Source organism: Penicillium griseofulvum, assembly GCF_001561935.1.
Source record: "Penicillium griseofulvum strain PG3 chromosome Unknown contig_79, whole genome shotgun sequence".
Lineage (NCBI taxonomy): Eukaryota > Fungi > Ascomycota > Eurotiomycetes > Eurotiales > Aspergillaceae > Penicillium > Penicillium griseofulvum.
The window spans coordinates 2504466-2531725 of NW_024467420.1; the positions used below are offsets into that span (position 1 = coordinate 2504466).

General features: G+C 48.3%; 8 protein-coding genes across 8 annotated transcripts; 4 read left to right on the forward strand and 4 right to left on the reverse strand.

Moving 5' to 3' along the window:
* Positions 1 to 149: 149 nt before the first annotated feature.
* Positions 150 to 2216, forward strand: PGRI_008420 (alpha-L-arabinofuranosidase A; the record flags this gene model as incomplete). Its single annotated transcript, XM_040788555.1, has 4 exons — positions 150 to 314; positions 369 to 384; positions 431 to 1770; positions 1827 to 2216. The coding sequence occupies 4 exons, from the start codon at positions 150 to 152 to the stop codon at positions 2214 to 2216; spliced, it is 1911 nt and encodes a 636-aa protein (XP_040652327.1).
* Positions 2217 to 3621: 1405 nt separating this feature from the next.
* Positions 3622 to 5437, forward strand: PGRI_008430 (CoA-transferase family III; the record flags this gene model as incomplete). Its single annotated transcript, XM_040788556.1, has 2 exons — positions 3622 to 4557; positions 4616 to 5437. 2 exons carry the CDS (start codon positions 3622 to 3624, stop codon positions 5435 to 5437), a joined length of 1758 nt encoding a protein of 585 aa, XP_040652328.1.
* A 3891-nt stretch (positions 5438 to 9328) lies between these two features.
* On the forward strand, positions 9329 to 9693 carry PGRI_008440 (LysM peptidoglycan-binding domain-containing protein; the record flags this gene model as incomplete). The annotated part of the gene is made up of 2 exons (XM_040788557.1): positions 9329 to 9455; positions 9512 to 9693. The coding sequence occupies 2 exons, from the start codon at positions 9329 to 9331 to the stop codon at positions 9691 to 9693; spliced, it is 309 nt and encodes a 102-aa protein (XP_040652329.1).
* A 207-nt stretch (positions 9694 to 9900) lies between these two features.
* PGRI_008450 (uncharacterized protein) lies at positions 9901 to 11002 on the reverse strand (the record flags this gene model as incomplete). The annotated part of the gene is made up of 4 exons (XM_040788558.1): positions 9901 to 10151; positions 10211 to 10557; positions 10616 to 10848; positions 10904 to 11002. The coding sequence occupies 4 exons, from the start codon at positions 11000 to 11002 to the stop codon at positions 9901 to 9903; spliced, it is 930 nt and encodes a 309-aa protein (XP_040652330.1).
* A 913-nt stretch (positions 11003 to 11915) lies between these two features.
* PGRI_008460 (uncharacterized protein) lies at positions 11916 to 13559 on the reverse strand (the record flags this gene model as incomplete). The annotated part of the gene is made up of 3 exons (XM_040788559.1): positions 11916 to 12539; positions 12609 to 12683; positions 12744 to 13559. The coding sequence occupies 3 exons, from the start codon at positions 13557 to 13559 to the stop codon at positions 11916 to 11918; spliced, it is 1515 nt and encodes a 504-aa protein (XP_040652331.1).
* Positions 13560 to 14913: 1354 nt separating this feature from the next.
* Positions 14914 to 17593, reverse strand: nip1 (translation initiation factor eIF3 core subunit c; the record flags this gene model as incomplete). Its single annotated transcript, XM_040788560.1, has 2 exons — positions 14914 to 17168; positions 17254 to 17593. 2 exons carry the CDS (start codon positions 17591 to 17593, stop codon positions 14914 to 14916), a joined length of 2595 nt encoding a protein of 864 aa, XP_040652332.1.
* Positions 17594 to 18704: 1111 nt separating this feature from the next.
* PGRI_008480 (putative protein kinase Yak1) lies at positions 18705 to 21747 on the reverse strand (the record flags this gene model as incomplete). The annotated part of the gene is made up of 8 exons (XM_040788561.1): positions 18705 to 19450; positions 19502 to 19860; positions 19911 to 20030; positions 20080 to 20339; positions 20394 to 20553; positions 20620 to 20819; positions 20871 to 21142; positions 21201 to 21747. 8 exons carry the CDS (start codon positions 21745 to 21747, stop codon positions 18705 to 18707), a joined length of 2664 nt encoding a protein of 887 aa, XP_040652333.1.
* Positions 21748 to 23519: 1772 nt separating this feature from the next.
* PGRI_008490 (DNA-dependent ATPase RAD26) lies at positions 23520 to 26969 on the forward strand (the record flags this gene model as incomplete). The annotated part of the gene is made up of 3 exons (XM_040788562.1): positions 23520 to 23609; positions 23668 to 23741; positions 23792 to 26969. The coding sequence occupies 3 exons, from the start codon at positions 23520 to 23522 to the stop codon at positions 26967 to 26969; spliced, it is 3342 nt and encodes a 1113-aa protein (XP_040652334.1).
* Between the last annotated feature and the right edge of the window lie 291 nt (positions 26970 to 27260).

Genomic DNA, 27260 nt, shown 5'->3' on the forward strand with positions numbered 1-27260 from the left:
TAGCTGTGGAAATTACTTCGTTCAAGGGGCAGTGCTTTTTCGAAACTTTTCAAAAAGTGCAGCTTTCCCCAACATAGCTTCTTGCCAGCTCTCTTCGTTCATTTGGAACCTATTGCTAGGCATATACTTGTGCCTGATTTTGACTGGTCATGAAGCCTGTGACATGCGCGGGCCTCGCGAGCTCCATTGCTTTGGCTACATGTCTAGGAGGCGCGTTGGCTGAAACGAATAGTTCATCTGTTCCACTCCACCTGACAGTCGAACCGGAGGGTGGTAATAAGTCGAGTCCGATTCTCTATGGTGTTATGTTCGAGGTGAGTAACACGATAACCACATGTGTAAGCAGCTGCGCTAACATTCTATGTTAGGAAATGGACCATTCAGGTAGGAAAGTCGATTTGATTACGAGACGTCTACTGACTATCTGAAGGGGACGGTGGAATCCATGGACAATTGCTACAGAACAATGGATTTCAAGGAACTAGTCTTGGCTTAACTGCCTACGCCCCGGTGGGAGACGTGATAATGTCCCAGGATACCTCAAAGCCTGTCAGCAAAGCAATTACGTCTTCGCTCAATGTCGCAGTACCGGATGGTGCAACAGGCTATGTTGGTTTCGCCAATACCGGTTATAATGGAATTCCAATTACGGGCGCCACATACAACACTTCATTCTGGATGATGGGCAACTACTCGGGAAACATCAACCTGCAGCTTGTTGGCTCTCACAGTGGTTCGATATATGCTGATCACAACTTAACCGTCAAGAGCACGGATTCGAAATTCACGGAATTCAAAACCAGGCTCAACACTACTTATACACCAAAAGGGGATAATGAGTGGCATTTGACATTCGATGGATCGAAAGTTGCTGGCAGCTCGTTGAACTTTGGCTTAATCCAGCTGTTTGGTCCTACTTTTAAAGGAAGAGAAAACGGGTTACGAGATAACATTGCATCGTTTCTGGACGAGGTCAATCCAGCGTTTCTCCGATTCCCGGGTGGAAACAACATCGAAGGCTTGCAAGTTGAGAGTCGCTGGAAGTGGAATACCACGATCGGACCTGTGGTCGACCGCCCAGGAAGAGAAAGCGACTGGTTTTATCCCAATACAGATGCTCTCGGCCTGGATGAGTATCTATGGTGGTGTGAAGACATGAACATGGCGCCACTCCTAACTGTATGGTCAGGTAAGTCCTATGGAGACATTCTCTCCGGGCCTGACCTCGAACCTTTTGTCGACGATATTATGAATGAGATGGAATATCTCTTTGGCAACTCCTCGACGCATTATGGCAAACTGCGAGCTCAGAACGGTCGGAAAGAGCCATGGAAGGTTGAGCTTATTGAAATCGGCAACGAGGACGACCTCACCGGTGGTTGTGACACCTATCCGGATCGTTTCAATCAGATCTACAAGGCGATCCATGACAAGTACCCGAATATCACGATTGTTGCTTCCCATGGGGACTACTCGTGTCTGCCATCTCCGCTTCCAAAAGATGTCATTATTGACCTCCATCTGTACCGAGCACCAGACGATTTTGTCAAATTGTTCGACCAGTTCGATAACCAGCCGCGGAGCCAACCAGTGATGATTGGCGAGTTCGGATGTCGCAATACCTCAGCAGAGAGAGGAGTATACTGGCCATACATGCAGGGTAGCTGCAGCGAAGCCGTGTACATGATCGGAATGGAGCGCAATAGCGATATTGTCAAGATGGTAGCGTATGCACCTTTGATGATGCACTTTGATTTCGTCTCTTGGTCGGTAAGGACTACCCATATATCGAAAAAAGCACCGAGAATATAGCTAACCACATCTAGCCCACTTTATATGGCTTCAATTCGGCTCCCGACTCGGTCACACCCACGGTGTCATATTATGTTCAAAAGATGTTCGCATCTAACAAGGGTGATACCATTCTTCCAGTCCACTCATCAGCAGGATTTGGACCTGTTTACTGGGTGGCTTCGAAGACAGGATCACAATACTACTTGAAACTGGCAAACTATGGACCCGAACACCAGAATGTCAAAGTGAGTATACCAGGAACCAAAACTGGTAAATTGGAGATGCTTGCTGGTCCCAAGTACCACGGTGACACACCTGGCAATGTGCAAATCCAAACTGTCACTACTAGTGTTTTCAATGGGCAAGGGAATTATTCAATAAGCATGGATCCTTGGGCCGTCGCTGTGTTGGCAGTCTCATGAAGATGATTGTACATGTTCCAATTGTTGGATGATCTCATCTTTTAGTGTTTGTTAGACTCTAGGGTATAAATACCCTGCTTTCTCCTAATTGAGTAAGGTATTCCTACATTTCTCGGTTTTATAGGTCGACGGCAAAAAATGGTGGAAAGGTAAGAAAATGGCCTAATTTATGAAAACAAATTTTATATAACTTTTGATGAATTGATGATTCTTTCTCTTTCTCCTCTTATCCAACCATAAGACCAATATTTAATGCATTATCCATTGGCCTAGAATCCAGGCGCCGAGGTATGCATGTGCTGAGAACATGGGATGTGCTTGGCGCTGTTGGATGCATAAGTGCAAGGACAAGGATTGTTTCTCAGGTGTTGGGAGTTGGGAACTGCGGCTTAGGGCCGGAGTTGGTATAAAAGTCATTCCCCGATAGGTGGCCTACTTGCAGATCTCGGCCTCTTTAGTGGATCTGTTACGATTTAGTGCAGATTCAAATGAACGCCTTACCAGTTGGTGCACTTTTAAGGCCCTCCATTTGGTGCGGATTTGATACCCTTTGGGGCCACGTTGATGGTCTGCTGCATATCCCCCCAAGGCTGTTTGTGTCAGATATGTTCGCCAGGTTGGAAGGCCTGATATATCTCATGTTGACATGGTGTTTTAGTGCGCTAGTGCATATGGCCAAGCAGCATTACCCGCCAGGTAATCAAGCCCCTGTGATAAAGCCGACACTAGAGTCGCTTGGCGGTACATTTCGTACACATCAACTTCACTAGTACTTGGGTTAATCTAATTCTCTTACTATGAACAATTAGCGACTTTGACGGGTCGGCTATTTTCACTTGGACTGGACATTAGTATATCTTCTATTTTTCAATATTGATTATTCACATTGAACTATATATATGTAGTATAACTGGTATTGAATTCTTTATATTATCATAACATCAGAGTTGAAGAGTTCAATGTTCCAAGCTGAACTGAAAAGAGAGTCAGATACAAAAGCCACGGAGATCCCGGTAATAAGCCCTAGCCAATTAAACGAAAGTGACAAATTTGATCTAAGCTAATCTGAGTCTTGATTGAGGCTGACTTGAAAGATCGGCTTCGCTTTTATTCTGGCGTTTTCCAAAGCGCCTGCGGGGGGGATCACATCACATCACTCCATGCCAGATTAGGAAAATCCGCGATTTATTTGGCCAGTAGTATGAATTGTTGGATGTTGGTAAGATTGAAGTAATGTTCATAAAAAAAATACATGTGTTGGCACCCGTTGAGGCTTAGAACTTTTTACAAGTATAAAGGGTGGTAGTATCGGTGTATTTCGAGGTATTCACCTAATAATCGCAATTGTGACTTCTTTTGTTTAGATCTCATTGTCCTTTCAACCACATTGTCCCTTTCTTTAGCTATGCATGAGACAATCCCTGCAAACGAGGTCTATGGACCCGGAACCTATATCGACAAGTCCGTTCTCCCAGTACCGGAAGATGCCCGTCGAATCTTCAAACTACTGGCATCACGAACACCCGGTTTCACAAAAGACACTGCACTATGGGATACCGTCAAATTCGAGGGCCGACCAGATCCTATGATCCCCGGTCCAATGAAGTCCCCTGTCGTAGCAGCAGCCCTGCATGCCATGTGCGGGCTGGTTGGAAACGAACTTCTCGAGCTACGGGATTGCAAACCAGCCAACGAAGGCAGTGTGACTGTAAACACAGACCATGCTGGCATCTGGCTTGCATCTACGTTTACGGCATTCGTGAACGGCAAAGATATTTCGACTCTTGCACGGGCCCGCGAACTTCCCAATATCTTCGATAGAGACTTTGAGAAGGGGTTCGGGATTGGTCCGTTGGCTGGTAGAGCCACTGCACTATATCCAACTAAGGACTCCGGGGTGTGGTATCAACTCCATGGGTCGCTGGATGCAAGCAAGACACTATGCTCGATGGGGATTGACATGGATGTGCCGTTGAAATCGTTCAAGGAGGGATATGAATATATCCGGGAACATGTGCAGAAATGGAGTCCGGATGAACTTGAAATGCACAATGTGAGACATGGATTGTGCGGGAGTATCTGCTACTCGCCTGAAGGATGGAGAAATACGGAGATGGGGAAGCGGCTTGCCGAATATCCTCTCGTGAATTATACGCGTGAATCATATGCGCAGTCGACACCGCCAGTTCCCTTAAGTGAACTTCCTGATCGTCGGCCTTTGGCTGGGATCAAGGTTGTCGAGATGGTGCGAATCATCGCTGGTCCCACTGTTGGGGTGATTCTCGCATCTTTTGGTGCGGATGTTATCCGTGTCAATTGTAGTCGACTGGCAGATTTGAATGTGAGTGAAACGGACTTTCCCATTTGTCTTGAAACCAAATACTAATAGTGCCCGACAGGTCCTACAATTAACTCTCAACGCCGGAAAACGCACGATAGATCTCGATATCAGAAAGGAAGAGGAAATGGCCCGGCTCAAGGAGCTTGTGGGCGATGCAGACGTGTTTGTCCAGGGCTTCCGATATGGGTCATTAGACCGGAAGGGACTCGGTCTGCAAAGCATGCTGGATATGGCAGCCAGAAGAAACAAGGGCATTGTCTATGTAGATGAAAACTGCTACGGTCCATCTGGACCATTCGCCGAAAGACCCGGCTGGCAGCAGATCGGGGATGCTGCATCGGGTGCTTCATACGTGATGGGTCGGTCACTTGGATTCGATGAAGGAACAAGTGTTCTTCCACCGCTGCCGATCTCTGATATGACTACTGGCGTTGTCGGTGCTCTGGCGACAATGCTGGCTATTCGGGATAGGGCTCAAAAGGGAGGCTCATATCACGTTGTAAGCTCGCTTGTGGCGGGTGACGCAATTCTGGTGGACCCCGAAGTTGGCCTGTATCCGGTTGAAATGGTACAAAAAACACTCGATACGTTCGAGTTTGCACGCTCGTCTCCGGACCAGTTTGTCTCGGAGATTATGATCCAGGTAATTGATGGGTGGAAACGGGTTTTCCCGGAATATCTTGCGCAAGACTCTCCATTTATGATGAGCTTTGAGGATAGCCCATGGGGACGGATGGATATGTTAAGGCCCGTGGCCAGACTAGATGACAAGGACGCAAGTCCAATTTGGAAGAATGCTCCTGTTCCAAATTGCCATCATGATCAAAGCATCACTTGGCATGATCATGTTGCAGGGGAACTTTCTGGGTTGGCATATTAGTATATAAGATATATCTCCATGACAATAATGTTCATATTCACAATGAGCTTTCAGCTAAATCATATGCACCGAAATCATACACCGCGAGGGCCATATGCGAGCAAGTCTTGCTAGTTCCAAGAAGGAGCGGACAACAGTCCTGTATTATAGATAATTTGACCTGTAGACATTATTCTTGAGTATTGAATGTTGCTGCCATACATTTCAGCCGGTTGGGGACGATTGGTAAAAGCTGGGAAAGAGTTCGTGAGCACATAGTCGTTCCGTATCAAAACATGTCCTTGGGGACATATTGCATCTGGCTGGGTATCACTTATGGAGTCTGGTTCAGGATTTCTGACCAGATGCAACTCTTTCCTGACCGCACGTTTGAAGTTGGAGCACAATGCCAGTACATAGTCTAGGTATGTAGCTTGTTCTTGGGATGCGACCATTGATATAAAGTTGACAACCCAATGAATCATGGAAATATCGGATTCGGTGTGAGGATGTGGAGGGTCAATGAGAATTTCGGAGCATAATGCAACCAAAGCTGCCCCGGGGAAGCTCCGGGGAAGTAAAAATGCTCTTGTTTGATATATTAGGGATTAGTAAAAGTCGGACACATCAGGGGAGCTTACCATTCCAAGGGTTGGCAATAGTGACCTCGGAATTGACTGATCAGTTCAATTGCCGCTCATGCTGCTTCAATTGATTGTTGCACCGATCTCTCGGCCATTAGACCGGGGAACTGAGCCCCCCATTCCGTATACTGGCCGGCCAGCGCCGAGGAAATAGAGAGAATCGGCGGATATTGAGGTAGCAACAATAATATGCAAAGTGAAGTTTGAGAATATGCGGTAGGAAGGCATGTTGGCCGATCGAAAAGACTCTTCGGAGCCGAAGGATCGGTAGGATACCTCGTTTCTATGCCTCAAGATTGGCAAAGCAACCCTTCACATCTGCCATACAGTTCATCCAAACCTTGTATTAAAGCAAATCAGGGCAGTGCCGAGAAGAAATTGATTTTGGCGTTTCCGCTCCCCTTACACCTTAGTTATTTGGTGGGTTGTCGGGAGGCAGTGAAGTATTGTATTCATGGGTATTCTGGGAAATAAGGCGGCCGCTACGCTGACATACGCTGGCGTGCAAAATAAAACCATCCAGAAAGCTCTTCTCCGCTCTTCCATCTGGGATAATGGGAGACCAAAGGAGCTGGACTTGTGCAACCCAATAGATTGTGACAGATGTACAGCTGCAGCGGCAAGCAGAATAGAGGTTGGGGGTTTGGCGTGCCTTGAAAGAATATGAATAGCGAGGAAATTGTAGGCTTGCATGAATAGCTTCCAAGGTTGTTTTTGACGTGACCAAGACATTTCTCCCAGTTGTCGCTGCTAGCACCGGATCTTCCCGCCCTTTGCATGTATGAAAAAGCAAGGACAATATTGAATGCAGCCTACCGTGAGGAACTTTCGTCAGGATCCCATGAGAAGTGTCTGCTGACAATCCCGATGGAACTTTCGGGCCTGAAAAGCGGTACGGGCTTGAAAGTGTAAAAATATCCAACAAGATCTAGGATGACCGCCTTGAAGGGTAAGGGTTGCGAGCATCTGCTTTGAAAACCATTTTGAAGAGCCCGAGGGATACGGTCGTCTAGTCTATCGTACATTATTACCCGTCTTTCAAGCCAACCAACACCATCAGGGGAGACGATGGAAAAATGAGAGGATGCACCATGGCATAGTCGGTAGAATCAGCTCAGCCATTCGTGTGACCATTGAGGAACGACAACGGGTGAGCTAATCCTCACCAAAACATTGCGCCTTTCGGAGTTTTAAGGGTATATGACCCTCCATCGCCATTGTCTCGATCGGCCTCGGCCTCGAAAGGTGCTTGAGCTGTGTCATCTCTCGGAGATGGTAACTCTGAATCGGATACTTCTGAGGGTTGGACATGCTCTGGACCTGTGTCCATGTCCTTCATTCAATTCGATTTGTAGAGGCTGAATGCTCTGTTCCAGCTCAGGAAATGTTCCTTGCTGTGCTTGAGTGAGTAAATATGCGTCAATTAAAAGACCCAACAAGCCAAGTAGAACATACCGATTGTGCTTTTTCTTGCGTCGCACGGTGCCCTCGTACTGGCAGGGAAAGTCGAATGTTCTGCAGGGGACACAGACTAGCCGAGTCCCATCACATTTGACCTTCTTCTGTCTGATTATACGGCATGCCTTTGTAGCGTAGTTTGGCATCCAATTATAGCCATTCCCTCAATGCACGAAGGCCATGGGGGCCTTGGTTAGTTAACTATGAGGGGGGCAGTTGGTTAGCTTTGCAATGCGTACAACACTGTGAGTGTGGTGGTCGATGACACGAAATGAGTGTATAGTAACATCAAAACTGTTCTTTGAGAATTGCAATTCTTACGCGGCTCCAATCATCATGATTGAAAATTGTAGGCTGAGATAACATGAGGTTTCCTGGGGAGAATCAGGCGCTCAGGTGTTCAGGTGTTCAGGCGTCAAGGCGTCAAGGCATTAAGGCATATATGCCAAGTCAGCTTTCCTGCCTCAGGCCAACACGCTGAATTGTTATTAAGATTAAATACTTTCCCCGAGGTAGTCAGCCTCGAATCACAGCCTGTGACTTTCGTATATTGCGTGATCGACTCTAACTTCGTATACTCATCGTGAGATACCCATCGGGGAGGATCAACGGCCTGCCGACGGAGTGGCCTAGAACATCCATCTTGGCATTCTGGAAGATTTACACCTTCGAACTTTCTCAATCGGTCTGGCGAAATAAGATCTTTGATGAGTTGTGAATCTAGCTCTCATTCTTCTGGTCATGGATTTTGCGACTCTATTTGTACTATAGATTTTGAACAACATTTCTGAATAAAACCCAGTGCTATATAGTACGCAAACGAGACAATTAGAGCAGAAGCCATGATATCACTGTGAAATCAGAGCAGAGTGGCAATAACCTCATATAACTCATTAGACCAATAACATGATATGAATCACTTGATTTAATTTGGGTGATGCTTATCCTCCCTTGACATGTGTTGCGTGAATATACTATGATCTTTGTGTATCAGCAATAGTTCTCGCGAAATATTTCCATCGAACCTCTTCACCGTATTTTCTCATAGGATCAGATACCGAAAAGGACTATTTACTCAAACCCATGGCGATGCAACGGCGGATGTTACTCTGTATAACAACCCAATCTCGCCACATCAAATAGCCGCCAACCGTAATCAAGCCTAAATGCATCGCTTATAGAGTGATTGTGGCTCACTGACTACGACTATTAGAATGTTGTCGCACGATTCAGCTATGTCTTAAGGTATACGTTTGCGCTACCTTTGCTTTACCTCCGGTGAATGGTTGTGCTTCAGGTTATTGTCACACTATTGTGTGCATGACAGACTGGACCTCTCTCACCAAGGTTACTCTCTCTTTAGGAACTATATCCAAAGGCAATGTAACCGTAAAACAGGAGGGAATTCTATCGGTCAAGCCGAGACATATATCGACTAATAAGGAGAAATGAAGACATGGCGAGAACGAACTCATTGAATCAATTGGCTGATTTTGAGCTGGTTGTGATGTTGCTGTTCACATTGTTTCAAACGCCTCATTATCAAGGAGCAAATATGGTTGCAATAACATACCATGGATGCAACGTGTGGCTGAATTCGTATGAACTTGTCTGACAAGACAAAGTATCACTCCAAATCTTCGAACGTCAGCACTTGGGCTTTCAGTACCTCCCAAACATAAAAGCAACAAACCATCCCTCTCAAGCATGATTCTTTCCACCATCAACAGTCTTTAGTTTCATTGCCAGTCTCCAGGCTCCAGTTTCCAATCACACAATCAATACATCCAAGCATATCCCAAAACCCACAATGGTTGCCATCGGTATTCGATCTCTCTTCTGCATTCTGGGAATTGCTTCCCTTGGTACATCTGCCGCAGTCGATACCGCAGCTCCCCCTGTCGATACCGTCCAAGGATGGCAGCTGACTCAGTATTGTGAGTTGAGCTAAAGCAAAATTTCACCATCTCAAGCTAGGCTGATGCAAAAACAGGTACTGAGTTCTATACCGTCGGTAACGGAGACACCTGCTGGGATATCATTGCGCGGAACCAGAATAGGTTCACTATGAGCCAGCTTCTCTGCTGGAACGACGATATCAACCCGTGGTGTTCGAATCTAATTCCGGGCCGACAGGTCTGTGTTGGGGTCCAGCGTCCTGGACCTGTCTGCTAGATAGCCAATCACTGGATTGCTGGCATTATAATCCCAAAACGGAAAAACGAAAAATGAAAATCCTAATGTGATGTCGCCACGGCCTCCGATCCTTCAGATTGTTTGATGGAAGTAATGGGAGATAATTTTCGAGTTCTGAGTTTTTGCGCTGTTATTACAGATGGTCATTCATTAAATCAAGTTGTCAACCTTGCTGGTATTGATAAATTATGCACTGTTTCTGTTCCAGGCATTGTGTAGAAATTGTCTCATCGTAATTGGCTTCACCTCTGGAAACCGGGTATTGAGACGATCATTGGGCAATTGAAAGACATTGTTGACTGTGAGACTGCTCACCAACGCAGTCATCTCTTTGAGTTCGTCCGATGAACACTCCATCCCTTCTGGCTGTGGAGGGACAGTGACATCGCTAGTTTTGATTTGCTCCAGACTGTCGTATGTTACCTTGAATTTCTTGCCTGTTTTGAAAGTATTAGGTTGCGGGTGTACCTCAAATAATGGCGTGCATAATGCTTACCGGTGAATTCTTCTGCCATACCGAGAACCTGGTTGTAGGTAACTTCATCTCCGACGATTACACTGAACTCAGGCCATTCCTCGAGGTCAAGTGCCTTGACCAGATAAGTAGCCATGTCGTACGTATATGTCATACAGATCACATTGTTCCCATCCCCTGGGATCGCAGCTGTGCCGCTGGGTATATCAATACCAAAGGTGAAGGGTTGCAGGTGAGTTTTGACATGTGGCATTCCCCAATAGTCCATAAAGAAACCAGGGATTACCCTGGTGTATTGTAAGCCACTAGCCTTGAGAGAATCTGCCGCATCAAGCCAGTACTGAATGCTGGGGTCAATCGAGAGTAATCTTGAAAAGTTAAATATATCAGCATGGCACATCATACAGCTGAAGTTGGATAACATACTCGGGCGTTTGAACGAACGAGTATTCACTGGGGATGAATCTTTTTGTCGATACCGACTTCTCTGCAGCTTTGATCAAATTCAACTGAGACTGACTTGTCTCATCAGAGACAAGACTAATGGCGGATATAATAGTGTGGATGTTGTGCCGCTCAAGCTCATGTGTCATTGATGCAATATCATCGTAGTTGATCTGCACATTTTGAATACCCTGCGAAGCAATGTCGTGTTTCACCTAATGAGGAGGGAGGTCAGTACTTTCTGTAGTGGAAAGTGTGACTACTACGTACACGAGATAAAACGACAATGTCAAATTTCGAGTTAAGCAATTTCTCAACAATAGTTTTGCCCACTCCACCTGTTCCACCAGCGACAGCAATGACCGTCATGATTAAGATGTGTTTAGTTGAAATAGTTGAAATAGTTGAAGTTGCGGAAGAGTTCCCCGCGATACCCCACTAGGCAGATTTTGGCAGGTCTTGATGCATACTACTATGTTATTCATGCATGTTACTATGTTAGACTTCTACAAAGTTCAAGCTGTATAGTACAATGTTTAAGTATGAACCCCTTACATGTAAAACTCCAATCAAATCTCCCTAAAGACTCGTCGGGGATTCGGGATTCAGACATCGGCGACTCCAGGGCTTCCCCTGGCCCCGGGCCTATGACGGCTATGACTAATATCGGAGGGAAACGAATATAAAAACCAAACTCTTCCGACATCTCCACGTCAGTTCTCTTAAAACAAATACAATTCCAATTCCATTATGTGTATGAAGGCTACTTGCTCGACCTGCAGTGAGTTTCCTTCTCTCTGTTCAAAGAATAGAAGCTAATTATTACAGACAAGGTCACTTGGTGGGGTTGTGGAAGCCACATTCCTTCGGTGATGGACTCAATTCCCGAAGCCGATTGGTGTTCCTGCACACCTCAAGTTGAGAAGGATGGGAAGAAGTACCCTCCTAAGGCGGCCAAGGCCGGCTGACTACAAGGCTGTGTGATTTGTTAGTCCGAAGGGACTATATGTTTTCGTGAGAAAGCATTGTGAAGGACTTGTTATCAACAAAGCCTGAATCTCGACAACATTCAAAGGGGATTTGATGGAGTTCTGGACGTGGGAGATTTTATATGTCATTTGGAGCAGACTTAAAAACAAGAGTATACAAAAGACAATCAAAAACCTAAATCAAAACATGTCTGAAATGAAAGCCAAGGGAATGAGGAACTATAGTAGAATCTAATCAACCAGAGACCAACAAGCAAACAGGCGAGTCGATGTACAGACACAACGCTTGAGACTTAAGAGGCCGCTCCCTTCTTCCCCTTCTTTTTCCCTTTCTTCACTGTCTTCGCTACCTGCGGCAGGGGCAATGGTGGTGGATGTACTGCCGATTCTGGCGTTTCTCGTGCCTGTTCTAGTAAAAAAAGGGCTGGTGGTCCACCGTCTGGTGCAGGAGCAGCGGTATTCAAATATGGCGGTCCTCTCGGCACAAAGTTTTCCGGGATAGCTGGCAACTGCTTTAGCTCCTTCTTGTGACTGCAAACATAAAGATTTCCCTGCCCGTCTGGGCATGTTGCAGTGTAAAGCGCAAATCGCAAGAAAGGCCCCGAAAGAAGCATTCCAAATTGATCACCAGGTTTATTTTCTATGACACAGGCCTGTATTTTCATCCAATAGGATAATGCTCGGTTGGTGCCGTCAGTCAGACGGACGTCAATCTCCACGACCTTGTGACATGTCCTTGAGCCAGGGATATCCATAATATTATAGCCATGAACTGCAACGCGGGTACCTAGCGCCTCAATCTGGTTTAAATAGCATTGGGGTATACCCATAATATCGGCACCAGTATCATGGCACACCAAGAGAGTGAGGCCATTCACGATCTCAGCTTGACTATTAGGCGATACCTGCACGGGGAACTATATGGAAGGCAAGAGATGGAAGTCAGAAAATAATATATATAGGCTGAGATATCAATATAATCATACCATGACGGAGTGCACCCCGTTAAACGGCGCAAACGCGTGAAAAGCTCCTAGAGTGGCACCACCTGGAGCTTGAAGCTATAAATGACATCGCTAGTTAGGACCAAGAGTAGTACTTTCATGTGGTGATCAACTTACACCTTCCACCCACCACGATTTAGTGGTATCGTACTCATCAGATAGTTTCTTATGATAATCCACCTCGAACTTCTGGGGCGTATTAAGCTGCACGCCCTTCGACCAGTAGCTAACCCATCCTCTCGTCCACCCCAATCTGCCTTCCCTGTAAGCTTTGGTGATAGCCTTGACATTAGGAAGCTGATCATCAGGGTCCCCATTCGTATTGAGATGTCTCTCGATCTCCTTCAAATGACCCAAGCGTCGAACAATGTCAAAGCTAAGCCCGGTCGGTTCAGAGTTGACCAATTCATCGCGTGCAGCCCGCTTTTTCTCATACTGTGATAGCCTGAACTTGAAGAAGTTGGGCAGGATTCCATCGCTGATCCTCTCCATACATCTCTCAATTTGACTGTCGAAATCATTGATGTCGAGGTCAAGTTCATCGGCATTCCATCCTTCCGGGACAAGCGCTGGATCGATAATAGGCGGCCCATCGTGTTTCCATCGCTGTTGTCTCGGGGGACGGGAATATGTCTCAGACTGTCCACTCAATGCCATCATGCTGTAGTCAACATAGTTCTCTGGCGCGGCATGAACATGACTTTCAGTTTCGTCTGAAGAAAAATCAGAGAAAGAGGAAGGAAAAGGAGAACCCTCTTTGGCAGTCGTTTTACCATTGGTGTTCGCTTTGCGCTTCTTCCCAGATTGCTCGGGGTCCACAGCGGGTTCTGAGAATGCCCGCTTCGTGTTACGACGAGGAAGCATCTTGAAGAAGGATATGAAATTTGCAGCACTGCAGGAGGGGTCTGGTGACTTGGGGTGAAGGAGAAGCATTGGTACGGGGGTATGTATGAAGATATTTGTAGTAAACATCCTAGGGAATTGAACTAGATCGGGACAAAGAGGAATAGTGAATGAAACGGCCCACGGAGTAAGGGAAGATAAACTCTGAGTGCCTGCGTAGATAGAAGCAAGTCCATCGAGGGAGCCATTTCTAAACGAGCTATTTTTGGATTCCCAAAAAGTCCATATGCTCCACAACAAAGAAGCCGAGAGAGTAACTCTGGATATGGGGCGTATGTAGAATCAATGGGAATAGCTCAAGGCTAAAATATGTAATCTCAGAACTCTAGCTCTGGTATTGCTTCAACGTTCTTTGTCTCATCTCGATGTACCTGTGTACTCTCGCAAGTCTCATCCAAGATGGGACGCATGAATCAAAGAAGATGTCAAAGGGCTGGGCGTGGTTGCCAACAAAATACAGGGGCAAATAATCAAAGTGCAACACCTGGGCAGATGACACAGGGGTGCAGCCCCAGTCTGATATAGCGTTGCCATTGAGCTTCTTGTTCGACAACCCCAGAGATGTGAGATATCCATGCACTCGAGCTCGGCCAGGCACTGGAGAGACTGAGCTCTCTAGGACGAATATCCCCAACAGCCTAGGCAATGGCCCAAGGAGAGTAAAATTGTCCCAACTCGCCAGAGGCTCCTAAACACTAGATTGTTCATTACTCGCATGAGAGAGTCGAATTAATCACTTCTTTGTCCCGATCCAAAGCATGATCCGAGATGTGAGCGGCGTGAAAGAACAGGAGACAAAGAAACTAGAGCCCATGTTTCATATCGATCAAAGCCCACTTGTACTTTCGTAGGTATAATCAATCCATGAGGGGGCTGATCAACGAGCTTCGAGGGTAGTGCCGACGTAGAAAGAAAAGAAGATGGGCTCCAAGATAGGGAGCATGGTTGACGATTTCTTCCATGCTGGAAGGACGATGATAATGTGCTCACCTCCAATCTTGGAAGATTCTTGGTATCGCTGCCTCAAAAGATCAGTCTGAATTTTCAATACCTCATCAGTGATGTGTTGGGGAAGATGGCATGGCAGCTATGCATCGGATAATTCGTACAGTATACAATACTCTACAACACCTCACACACCAGAACTAAGAACTAATCCATAAGCCGTCAATTTCTAACCAGTATGCACCTTGATTCTTTCTCGATCATTTCCATACGTGAATATCATGTAGATCAATCACAAAAAAAGCGCAGAAACGGGGCAATTTTTCCGACCTAAAAAACAAGGAACGGTCGTACTAACACGAAGGGGATGACAAGAGTGAAAAAGAAACCATGAAGAAGGGGGGAAAATAAGAGAAAGAACATGCCATTACATCAGAATCTAAGCCTTGATCGCTGCGCCCAATGCACCACCACCGAACTGCTGGCCACCAGGTCGGCGATCGCCCTGGGGAATGCGGGCGCCGCCACGACCACCGCCACGACCGCGACCACCGCGGCCGCCACGGGCACCGGGACCGTGTTCGCGCTGGAAGGCATTGGCCATACCCTGGGTGCGCTGCTCGAGGGTCTTCTCGTTGGACTCGAGAAGGCTGGTAGACTTGTCGGCCAGGGTGACAATCTGGGACTGGAGACGGGAGAGCTCGACGCCCTTGCGGAAGATGATGGCGTCGTTGACCTGGTCGAGAGCGGCGGCGAGCTCCTCGTGGGAGATCATGCGGGAGATGATGGAAACGATCTTCTTGGGCTCGAGTTCGAACATGGTGGCCAGAGAAGAGATGGAGAGGCTGTCGTAGTAGGGGGCGTAGGTGAAGAGGTAGGTGCGCAGACCCTCCTCTTGGGTCTGGCGGGACAGCATGGCCTTGATCAACTCGGGCTGGGGCATGAGGTCCCAGATCTTGATCGCGGCAAATGTAGAGGCGGAAAGCTTCCAGTCACCAGCGGCAAGAGCCTTGGCTCCGGCAATAACACCGTCGCGGGTGTTCTCGGGGGGACCGGTGAAGACCTGGCGCTCATTGTAGTCCAACATGCGACGGAAGGTCTTGGAGATCATGCGGCGGCGCAGCTCGGGGGTGGAGGAGGTCTGGGCCATCAAAGGCACCTCGAGCAAAGCACTGCTAGTGAGGTAAACGCACTCGAGCAACTCGAGGTTAATGTGCATGTGGAAGGGCAGCTGGCGTTGGCGTTCTAGGCGCTCCTGCTCGGGAGAGACAGTGGAGTAACGCTGCATGATGATACCCTGAGCAAGAAGCTCCTTTTGGCGGCCACTGCCGCAGATCTCACCAAGGGTGTTCTGAGCCTCGTAGATGAGACCCGCGCGGAAGGCACAGAGACCGATCTGAACAAGGGTACGGTTGAAGAGGATCTGGGTGCTGACGTCGAAAGTGGAGATGTTCTCAGTCAGATGGGACATGAGCATCAAGTCACGAGACTTATAGTATTGGTCGTGCAGAGCAAGGAAGTAAATCTGGCAGAGCATGGCGCGAGCGCGGGGAATGCCATCGCTGTGTTGGAACATGTAATTGCAGATAGAACCCACGAGGCTCTGGATATCCCCAGACTTGTAGGTGGCAGTCACAGCTGACTCAATATTTGTGGGAACAACCTTATCCTTGGCCTGCTCAACAATGGCGATGACGTTAGCGGGCTTGAAGTAAATGTGCTCCAACCGTCTGATAACCAGTCTGTTCATGCTATCCTGGCCATTCTTATCGGCACCCTTGAGGCTTTCAACGTAAAGCTGCGAGCGAACAAGGGAGGAGTAAAGTGCCTGCTCGTCTGTAAGACGCTCAATGTACTCTGAGGTGTGGGGGTCAATCTCGCGGAGACCCTTTGTGAGGCTGTCGTCGAGGTGCTCCACAAGGGATACGACGGAACCGGGAATGAAGAAGACCTCGCCCTCAGCAACGGTGGGTTGCTTCTCGTCGTCCTCCCACTCATCAGCGACTTCGCTGACAAGGAATTGGCGGTTCTCTTCCAAAACGGAAAGAAGAGCTGAGTATTCCTCGTTTGCGGCCTGCCATTGCTCACTTGACATGTAGGTGGCGTTGGATGTGGCAGTCAAATCGAAACGGGTGGAGATCAGGGTCATGTAGGTGCGGATGCGTTGGTAAGGAGTATTGGCAACCTCGAGGAGCTTCTGCATGGTGCGGATCTGGTCGGCACGGTCGGTGTTCTTCTTTCCGCGGGACTCAACAATAACACGGAGGTGCTTGAGGATGCTCTCAGGGGTGTACTGGAGGGTCTTGCCACCACGTCCGACAGTAGCGAATCCATCATCCTCACCACCAGCAGCAGCAGCAGCGGCTGCGGCAGCGAAGTTGGCGATCTTCTCGACCTTGGTGGGCTTGGGGGCAGGAACAGGGGCGGGCTTCTCCTCGACCTCGTCCGCCATGAAGGCATCCTTATTGGCGCGGTACTTCTCGACCAGGGTGGCGTATTCCTTGTTGTTCTTCTTAATCTTTTGCTTGACCGCGTTGAAGCCCTTGCTGTTGCTAGCGTTCATCTTCTTGTTCGAGGCCTTCTGCTTGGAAGCGGTCTCATTGGTGAAGTCTTCGAGCTCGGCAACGGCCTGGATGTAGACCTTGGGGGTAGGGCCGGTAATCTTCAGCATTTGGCGGTTCAGGTTGTCAAACTCTGTGTGAAAAACATGTCAGTTCATGCCGTTTCTTGGGCTCTCAAATTTTGCTGGATCTCGAGTTCTCCCAGTATATGGACTCACCAGTGGCGATAACAGCCCAGTCGTTGATCTTCTCGGCGTTATCGATCAGGCGGATGGTGCTCTCGAGGCCCTCGAGACGCTTGTCCTTGGCGGACTTGACGACTGTAACCTTCTCCTCCTCCTCACTTTCCTCACTGTCGGAATCATCGTGCAAGAACTTAGAGGCACCGGTGCGTCCCTCATCGCCCTCCTCATCGCTGCTGTCGGAGCTAGAGCCGGAGTCGGTGTCATCCTGGTCAGAATCATCCTCGCTGCCGGAGCCGGAACGGTAGACCTCCTCCTCCTCGTCAGACGAGCTGTCGCTGTCGCTGCCGCTGCCGTAAAAGAAACGCGACGCCATGGTTGCGGATTACGGTTTCGTTAGAAGGAAATAGCGATCCTAAAGCTGAAAAATCAGGTCGTCGGCGATACAAAGTTGAAGTTCCCGCAGTTGAGAGCCACACACGAAATTTAAGCGAGGGGCTGACTAAACCCAATTCGGCATAGCGTACAACAAAGAAAGAGGCGATGGCCTTTTTTATACTTCGTTTTTGTGAATTCAACTTGCTTTAACTTGCTTAATTCGATTCTTTCTGTCTATTCACTCGGAAAGACTATATGAAGAAGTCGAAAAATGAAGTTTAAATAACTCAAGCGGCTTTGAAATTAGGAAACTGCCTCTACTTTACACTAGGAACAAAGGCCTGACCGCTCAGGCAGACGCAGGCAAAGAAATTTCCAAAACTACACTCATCAACCCCATGTTCGACTATTAACTCTACTATTTACTGTATCCAGAAGACAAACGAGGAATCACCCAAGAAATGACATGTCGTGACATACCGAAAAACTTACCTCAACAGAAAGAGGGTAAAAACACGCATCAACATCCCCGAGAAGATCCGAATTAATTTAAAACAGTTACGAGGAGATAAAAAAAAAGGAAATGGACGAGATCGTTCTTTCATACTCCATCCAGGCTATGCTGAGAGAAAAAGATTCACGAGAAAGGGCAGACAGATATGCCGAAGCACTGCCTAAAGAAATTGTAGAACATAATTGGGATCGTAACACAGCAAGAAACGTAATGAAACGAAATGAAATAGTGATGATGCGAGGAGATCTATCTTGCGGCGAAGGATTCGGCCACTGATGGGCACAGCTCACGGGAGTAAGCGTGCGGGTCGATCTATCGCTAAGTAGCAGCGCAGATCGCGTATCAGCGGTCCGGGACCATTGCAGACCGCGATGACCCATTGAAGGGGACTTTTTGACTCATACCTACAGGAACCAGCCAGATAAGAACAGGTTGGCCAGCAAGGAATGGATCGGTAGAGCAAGGCTTACAAACACAGTGCCTTGGGGGTCATCGACACCCTTGGACTTGATCAGAGGGGGAAGTATATCAGGATGCCAGCTCTCGGAGTCATAGGAAACACTGGACACGGGGAATGCCCTTTTGTCCCGATGCCCTAGTGCCATTGGTTTTGACTCATGTATCCTTCGCTGAGCACACCATCTTCGAGAGTGCGAATGAAATCCCGGTTGCGTTGGTTCCCATTGGCATTGCCCGCTCGGCTCCCACGGCGCCGTTGATTGGCGTTAGCATCGACGTACCCGTCAGGAGGAGGTGGATAATACGCGGGGCTAGGCTGCAATCGAATCGGTGCGTTGGGATCCAAGTGACTAGCGACTCGTTGGATGGTAGTAGGTATTCCACCGTTAGGATCCATGGTGGATGCTCGTTGACGGCCTGCCCGCGTAGTCGCCTGTGCGTAGAGACTTTGAGGGGGTACCTGGTTGCCTGGAATCATTCCCATTTGGTGACCGTAGCCAGGCGGCTGCTGGGTAGGGTATGGAGGAGGCGGTGCACCTTGTTGATACATGCCATTGTACATAGGCGGCGCTTGAGGCGGAGGCGGAGGCTGGGGTGGAGTATGGAATTGGTTCATTTGCACGGCATAGGCATTCTGTGCATGCGCTGCTTGAGCTGCTCTTTGTTTGCTAGCGGCTTCGGCCTGCTGTTGCTGTTGAACTCCCGGAGCCGGCTTATTGGCCGTCGAATACTTGAGGTTCATTGGTGGCATGAAGGGCCCCGTGAACTTCTGCTGGGTGATGAACGGATGCAGCTTGGCTTGTTGCGGTGACCATCGCTCGAGAGGATTGATAGACAGGAGTCCTCGCACAAAGTCGATGAAAGCAATGCGATTGTTCAGTTCTGCGATGATTAGTCAAGTCCCAAGGCGAATATAGAAAAAGGAAAACCTACCTCGATCAACCTCAGCTTGCTTCATGTTCTTCCGAGGCATTGGGTAACTCCGGATGATCTCCTCCAGTGTTGATGCCGAGAAATACTTCTTGCTTGGCTGTTCTTTCGTGTTGTGTTCCCTGGAATACTGCTCCAGGCTCTTGAGACGGTATGTCTTTCTTCCGAACTCGTCCTGTGTCTTTTCGAAGAACTCTCCCGACTGCTTGCCCATCTCTAGCATCCACGTTGGTGGGATACCGAGCATCTCGACGATCCGGCAAACTTGATTGTACTCGGAAGAGCCAGGGAATAGCGGTAGACCTAAGAAGAGCTCCACTACGATACACCCAAGAGACCACATGTCAATGGCAGATGAGTAACTAGGAAAAAGGTTAACAAGGAACGGAACAGATGAGACCAAAGTACGTACGGCAAACCCAATAGTACTTCTGGAGATCGGTAAAATCGCGACTGAATGTAGGTGTAGACTGTCTGACGTTCGTCGCATGCAGAACCGAAGTCAATGACCTTGATAATTGGGCTCTCGAGACTGTGATCGGTTAGAAATTGACCCTATAAAGACGATAGACGTTACTGACTTTTTCAGGAGAATATTCTCCGGCTTCAAATCGCAGTGGATCAGATGCGCTTTGTTCAACAAGCTCAAGGCATTTAGCAGTTGCTGGGCAAACACCCGGACAAGGGTAGTGCTCAATCCACGGAATTGGTTTTGTTTAATCAGCTCATAAAGATTAACACTGAGCAATTCAAATGCCAGACACAAATGCTGACGGTGGATGAATGTATCCTTGAGACGAAGCAGGTGGTGGTCGTCGTTCTTGTCATACTTGCTGTTGAGCTGCAGAGAATCAGTGGGGGTTCAAAAGATAAGAGTTAGGGGTCTATGACATACCAGATCCAACACAGAAACTTCCATCATACTCTGGTTGAAATAGGCAGTCTTGTTCTTGATGACTTTGACAGCCACTACCTCTCCCGTTTTCAAGTTCTGACATTTTACGACCTGGCCGAAGGTACCTTGACCTAGGACGTCGAGAATGAGGTATCGATTTCTAGGTCAGAAAGAGAAGTAATTGTCAGCCCAGGGGCCCGCTATCCAGGGGTAAATGGGGGCATACTTGTGCCCAGCTTCCTCGCTTCCAAGGATATCGTTGACGTAAAGGATATAATCACTATCCTCGTTATCATACCCATCATTCTTGACCCCCTTACTAGGTTTGGTCAATACTCTTCGGGGATTTCTCGAAGACTCATAGTTGAAGCCTGGGTTGCATATGCGATAGGTGGCCGGTAGGTGGGTTGTCAACGATTGAAGCGGCTGAATGGGTTAGTCAAAGTGAGCATAGTGTGATATCTGTTGAGCACTCACGCTAATGAACCCGCCCTCTGGGTTAGCGCGCCGATACGCGGGCTGAATATTCATGCGCGGCTGCAGTTCTTGGACAGACTGGATCTTTTTGAACTTGGGAACGGGACCGCGACCAGGGACTAGAGGAGATTGAGATGGCATCGAGCCGGACCGTGGAGATCGCGACCCTGGACCGAAGCCTGGACTCATGTGAGAAGATGCGGATGTTGGATAGTACTGGTCTGGGCTGAGGTCGCCGGATTGAAGGGGAGGGAGTCTAGGGGGCCGGTTGGCTGTCGAGATGTTAGCGAACGGGTGTGTGGACGACCAAATAGCCGAGATCCAACTCACATGGCGGCGATTGATATCCTTGTGGTGGTGATGCATAATCTGGTCTTGCAGGCGACCGGCGGGAAGCACTCTGGGGCGCGGATGGGAATCCATAGGAGCCTTGGGACTTGCCAGGACTGGTTGGATATGACATCGGCGGCGAAAGAACATTCCCCGGAGAGTATCTGCGGGCAGCCGATGATTCCTCAGCTTGATTCAAGAATTGTGACGAGGCGCGATTGTGGTTTGGCCGCGAGGGGTATTTCGCCCGGTTGTACGGGTCAGCGTCCTCCATGGTGGTATCCGCATCGGTGACATAATCCCGAGTACGTGGCGTGGCAGTGGGGGAGGAAGTCATGGAGACGGTTTTGGAGTTTGAGCCCGCCGAAGGGGCTTTGGATGTCGTGCCGGGAGTCTGGAATGTCTCGTAGGTGTATCCGACGGGCGGCTGTGACTGTGGCTGACCGTATTTTGAGGCTAGTTGCTGGGGATGAGATGCCAAACCAGTATTGAACTGCGCAGGGTGGCCCATCAAAGGATCTTGGTAAGGCTGCCACCCAGGATCCATATTGTTGAAGCCCTCTTTTTTGGGGGCCAACAAATGGATTCGAGGGTGTTCGTCTTAAGCACTATGGTCAGGGTCCGTGGGATGCCAGCGGGGACGGGCACTTGTAATGCGACCGCAGACCTGAGGCTAATTTTGACGAAATCCTAAGGATAGGGGATGAAAAGTAGGGAATTGGCGTTAAAATGAGGTCGTGATATGCTTCATCGTCTGAGGAATTGTTGGTGGAAGACAGGTTTCGAAGGGGAGAGGGGGGGCGGTCGCAATTTGGTTGCGACGCAGTAGACGTAGGCGGCTGGGGATCAGCCAAGTCTTGTGTTGGCACCCGAGAAATCAAAGACAAAGTTGGTGAAATATAAACATAAATAATTTTAGCTTGAAGCATACAGATAGTACCTCGTACTATAGAGAGAAAAGAGGGGAGTGATTGGGTCCAAGGATAGGTGGACTGGTACTCTGTAGATGCAACTCTGAGCCACATATGTATACTATGTACATATATTTTATCTTTTCTCTGGATGTACTCCGTATATATATGGGAATGTTCTATCTTTGCCATACGGAGTAGATATATTCCTTAATCAAATCTCGATATTTGTGCATTGTGGTCTCCTTGGCGACGTGACTGTTTCTACTACCCAAAGTGTCAGAGCGCGTTTGTTTTTTTTTTTTCGCTAATATGTAACTGGCTAGATCCGATCAGGGTTCATTTTACTAGGTACACTATAATATCAAATAAGAATAAACTACTATCTTGTTGGTATTGTATAGAGTGTTCCTACGTCATCGATTCCATCTATAACCTTCTCTTACTTCCCACTATAACTATTTGGCTTCATCTTTCCAGATGTTTAGGATATTCCACTTTGTCTAAGTCTGTGGAGACTAGTCTTGTCTCTGACAGAGTCGAATCTCTTTTTCATTGCCTGAGGACCTTATTCCAGTTCTCTCTCCTTAACATCTCCATTCGGCGGCTTCCTATATGTGTACAAAAATGAATTTCTCACATCCTCCCCCGTGTTAGATGACCGCTGCTGTATTGATAATGATATCTTGATCGTTCTTAATCTTTATTGAGTGCATTTCAATGATTGAGTAGGACCTCAGCTCATCTGAACGACGCTTATTCTGATCCCGACATTTCCCATGGCACCATGCTATATTTCATATTTAACTAGAGCTGAAAAGGGATATTGAGTGGTCTCTGCTAAGATGAACGGAGAATACTTATATAGCAGCGTCCAATAACCCCCTTCCCCACCAAGGAACAGTTCACATCTGATCTGTCTGTGCAAGATATACAGCACAGATACAGTGAAAGCTAAACCCTGTCACTGTCATTGCTCCCATGTGAATAGATCCTATTACATCAACCTTTGGTGGCCATGTATAATTCTCAATTGATAACCCAGAATGGTGTCCACGATTTACAGCATATAAATTTCAAGGGCCCCCCGGCTTCGGGACTCGACCTCAGTACCCGTCCACAGGTGGACCTGTGGACCTCCGGGGCCGAATGAAAATTACATAATCTTCCAATGAGTCATGGATTCTTTCACGTGAGCGGTGTCCTCGGCGGTGGCTAATTATGCCATTGTCTCTGATAGAGATCTAGATTGATTCATCTAGGCTTATTGTTGCCTGTGCTATTGTGCTATTGTGCTATTGTATTTTGCTCATTGAGCAATCACCATGTTCCCACTTGTCCTAGAAAAATTCTTTTAGTCTCTCACTTCTCTTCACATACTACAGTCTTTATTTGGACAACTTTCACAATGTCTACAAACGAGGAGGCCAGTCGCCTGCGCGACCTTCAAGCAGATGTTCGGGATCAGGACGATCTCGAAAGAGATATTACTCGCCAGGTATGATTGACTTCTCACTTAAATATTACTCTGGGCTCACATCTCTCTTATTTTTTAGGCCGATAAAGCTCTGGCCGATAAAGCGGAGGAGAATGATATCAAGCGGCTTGAGAAAGCCCTTGTGGATCGGGAGTAAGAGCACCTGCCCTGATATTTGATGGAATTACTAACTTAATCCAAAGACGGGTCGATTCGCAAGTCCGGCAAGCGCAGCAGCGCCTGACACAGCCTGTCGGGGCTGCCACTCGGCATCGGGTCGAGAATGAGCTGAAAAGGCTGCAGGCGCGCAAGGCCGATCTTGGGAAAGACCTGAAGGATATTCAGCAGCGCATTGACCAGAGGCGCGAATCGCAGGGCAATTCGGCGGTGGCGCACGGGTCGGAGCGACAGCCGAATGAATCCCGCCGCGACTATCTCTTGCGAACCGGAAAGATCACCCCGTTCACATTGATGCAAGAGGGCCATAGAGATGGACCACTTGCTAATCTTCACGATGCACTTGTCGATACCGAGGAACAACAGCAAGAGGAGGAGGAGCGCGAACAAGCCAAACATGAGCCAACTGCATCCCACCGGGACCTTGCACGCCCAGACTTCGACTTTTCCGAGAGTAGGGAAATCAAGACCAAACGGAGGAAAGTGGCTAGTCGCATTTCCCCTGGGGAGGATTCTTCGGCAAGTTACGTTGCCTCTGAAGCTGACGCTACATCCGAGGATGAAGAGTTCATGCCTGATACTCTCCCTGAGGCAAAGCCAAGCCGTAAGCGCAAACAAGAAAAAGCGACTACTGAGCTTGAAGATCTAAGTGGGCTCGATGATGGAAACGAGACATTATATCAGTCTCGCGTCCAGGAATGGATCAGTCGACGAAGCTCTGCTCGACGACACGCTGATAGTCATTCTGTCGAGGCCGAGCAGGATGGAGAAGAGGAATGGCTGAAGCCACATCCCACTGAACCACCCATGGAGCTTGACAATGGACTGCGCGTCCCCGGAGATATCAGCCGCTTCCTATTTCCCTACCAGAAAACTGGAGTTCAATGGCTGTGGGAGTTGCATCAGAAAACTGTCGGTGGAATCATCGGAGATGAGATGGGGCTGGGGAAAACCATCCAGACCATTTCTTATCTTGCGGCATTGCATCATAGTAAGAAGCTCACCAAACCTGCTATCATTGTTTGCCCTGCAACTCTCATGAAACAATGGGTCAACGAGTTTCATCGCTGGTGGCCACCCTTCCGTGTTTCCATCCTACACTCATCAGGCAGTGGAATGATGAATCTTGGCAAGGAAAGCAGTCGGGAAAATGCGCTTTCATCAGAAATGATGGGCCGCCACAGCTCTCGTCACCTATCTGCTGGTCAGAAGGCGGCTAAGAAGATCATTAAGCGTGTCACCGAGGAGGGCCATGTCCTCGTGACTACATACTCCGGTCTGCAGACTTATGCAGATGCTCTTGTTGATGTTGAGTGGGGCTGCGCCATCCTTGACGAAGGTCATAAAATCCGAAATCCAGATGCCGGTATCACCTTCAGCTGCAAGGAACTCCGCACTCCACATCGCATCATTCTTTCGGGAACCCCAATGCAGAATAGCCTGGTGGATCTCTGGTCCCTATTTGACTTTGTGTTTCCAATGCGCCTGGGGAACCTCGTCACATTCAAAAACCAGTTCGAGATTCCCATCCGTCAGGGTGGGTATGCATCTGCAACAAACCTTCAAGTGCAGACTGCTGCGAAATGCGCAGAAACTCTCAAAGATGCCATCAGCCCATATCTGCTCCAGCGGTTCAAGGCTGATGTCACATCTGATCTGCCTCTGAAAAGTGAACAGGTCATTTTCTGCAAATTGACCCAACTCCAGCGAACGATCTACAAGAGATTCCTTAGCTCAGATGACATGAAGTCCATTATACGAGGGAAAAGAAACTCTTTGTATGGCATTGACATCCTGCGCAAGATCAGCAACCATCCGGACTTGGCAGACCACGCCTTGCGTTCTCAAGAGGCGGACTACGGTGATGCAGAGCGGTCTGGCAAGATGAAAGTTCTGAAAGGGTTGCTTGAGGTCTGGAGAGATACTGGCCACAAGACCCTTCTTTTCACCCAAGGCCGTCTGATGCTAGATATCATTGAAAAATTCCTTGGGACACTGGGTGGGTTCAATTACCGTCGAATGGACGGTACTACTCCGATCAAGGAGCGCCAGAACCTAGTTGATGAATTCAACAAGGACCCGAATATCCACGTTTTCTTACTCACCACCCGTGTGGGCGGGATCGGAGTGAATCTGACAGGTGCTGACCGTGTCATTATCTACGATCCCGACTGGAACCCATCGACCGACTTGCAGGCGCGAGAGCGTGCATGGCGTCTGGGCCAAAAGCGTGATGTCACTATTTTCCGCTTGATGACAAAGGGCACTATCGAAGAGAAGATCTATCATCGCCAGATCTTCAAGCAATTCTTGACTAACAAAATCACCCGTGATCCTCATCAACGAGAAGGTTTCCAGTTGAGTGATCTGTATGATCTGTTCACCCTGACTGATGAAAATGACGACGAGTTGGAGACGACCAAACTCTTCAAGAATGCCGAAGTCACGTATCAGGAAGAGAAAGCTACCCATGGCAGCAAGAATAAGCCTGCCCCAACTCTCAAGGAAGAAAACATCAACGACATCCATGGTATTGCCAAGGTTGAAGAGTTCCAGAATGCCGACGAAGAGGAGAAGAACGCCAAAACTTCCGAAGACCGCATTATGCATGGCATCTTTGCTCGTTCCGGCGTCCACTCTGCCGTCCAGCATGACCACATCGTAAACGGCAAACGGGTGGTTCGCGCAGACCCTAAGTTGATCGAAGCCGAAGCTCGCCGCGTTGCCAACGAAGCCGCCGAAGAGCTCCGCAAAGCTGAAGAAACTGCCCGGGCACTCCCCATCGGACTTCCCACCTGGACAGGCCGTTTTGGGATGGGGGGCCGTGATGACCCACGGACTGGTGGTAGCTCGGCTCGCCCTTCTGGGGCAGGACCTTCGTCCTCGGACTTGTTGGTTAGACTCAACCCAGCAGCTGCCGCAGCTGCTGGACAGAGAAGTGCTTCCGATAGTCCATCGGGGCGTATGCCCCGTGGCAAAGACTTCATCCCCATGATCCGTGACTACCTTGCCTCTCAGCGTGGGCCGACTCTGTCACAGTCGATTGTTCATCATTTCAACCATTACTGCTCCAATCCACAGCGTGTTGCTGAGTTCCAGGAGTCATTGAAGAAGGTTGCAACACTTGAGCATGGTCGTGATCGTCGGGGTCGGTGGACTCTCAAGCCTGAATTTGCTCGCAATGCAAATAATCGGGGGCGTTGAGGGGGCTTGTAAGGAAGCTGGGCTGAGGACATTCCCGAGATAGAAATTGAGCAGGATATCTTTCTACTCTGGGGATGTTGTATGATAGTGAGTTTGACGAGATGATGACAATGACAAAATACCCTTGATGCAGCAACATAATCCATACTCCATGTAGTGATATCCACCAGACACATGCTTAAAACGCCCTGTGGGACGCTAAGAGTTCTCAACCCCGTATAGAGGAAAGCTGCCGGTTAAGCCACATTCATACCGATGATGTACGCCAAGTATGAACGAACATGCCAATAT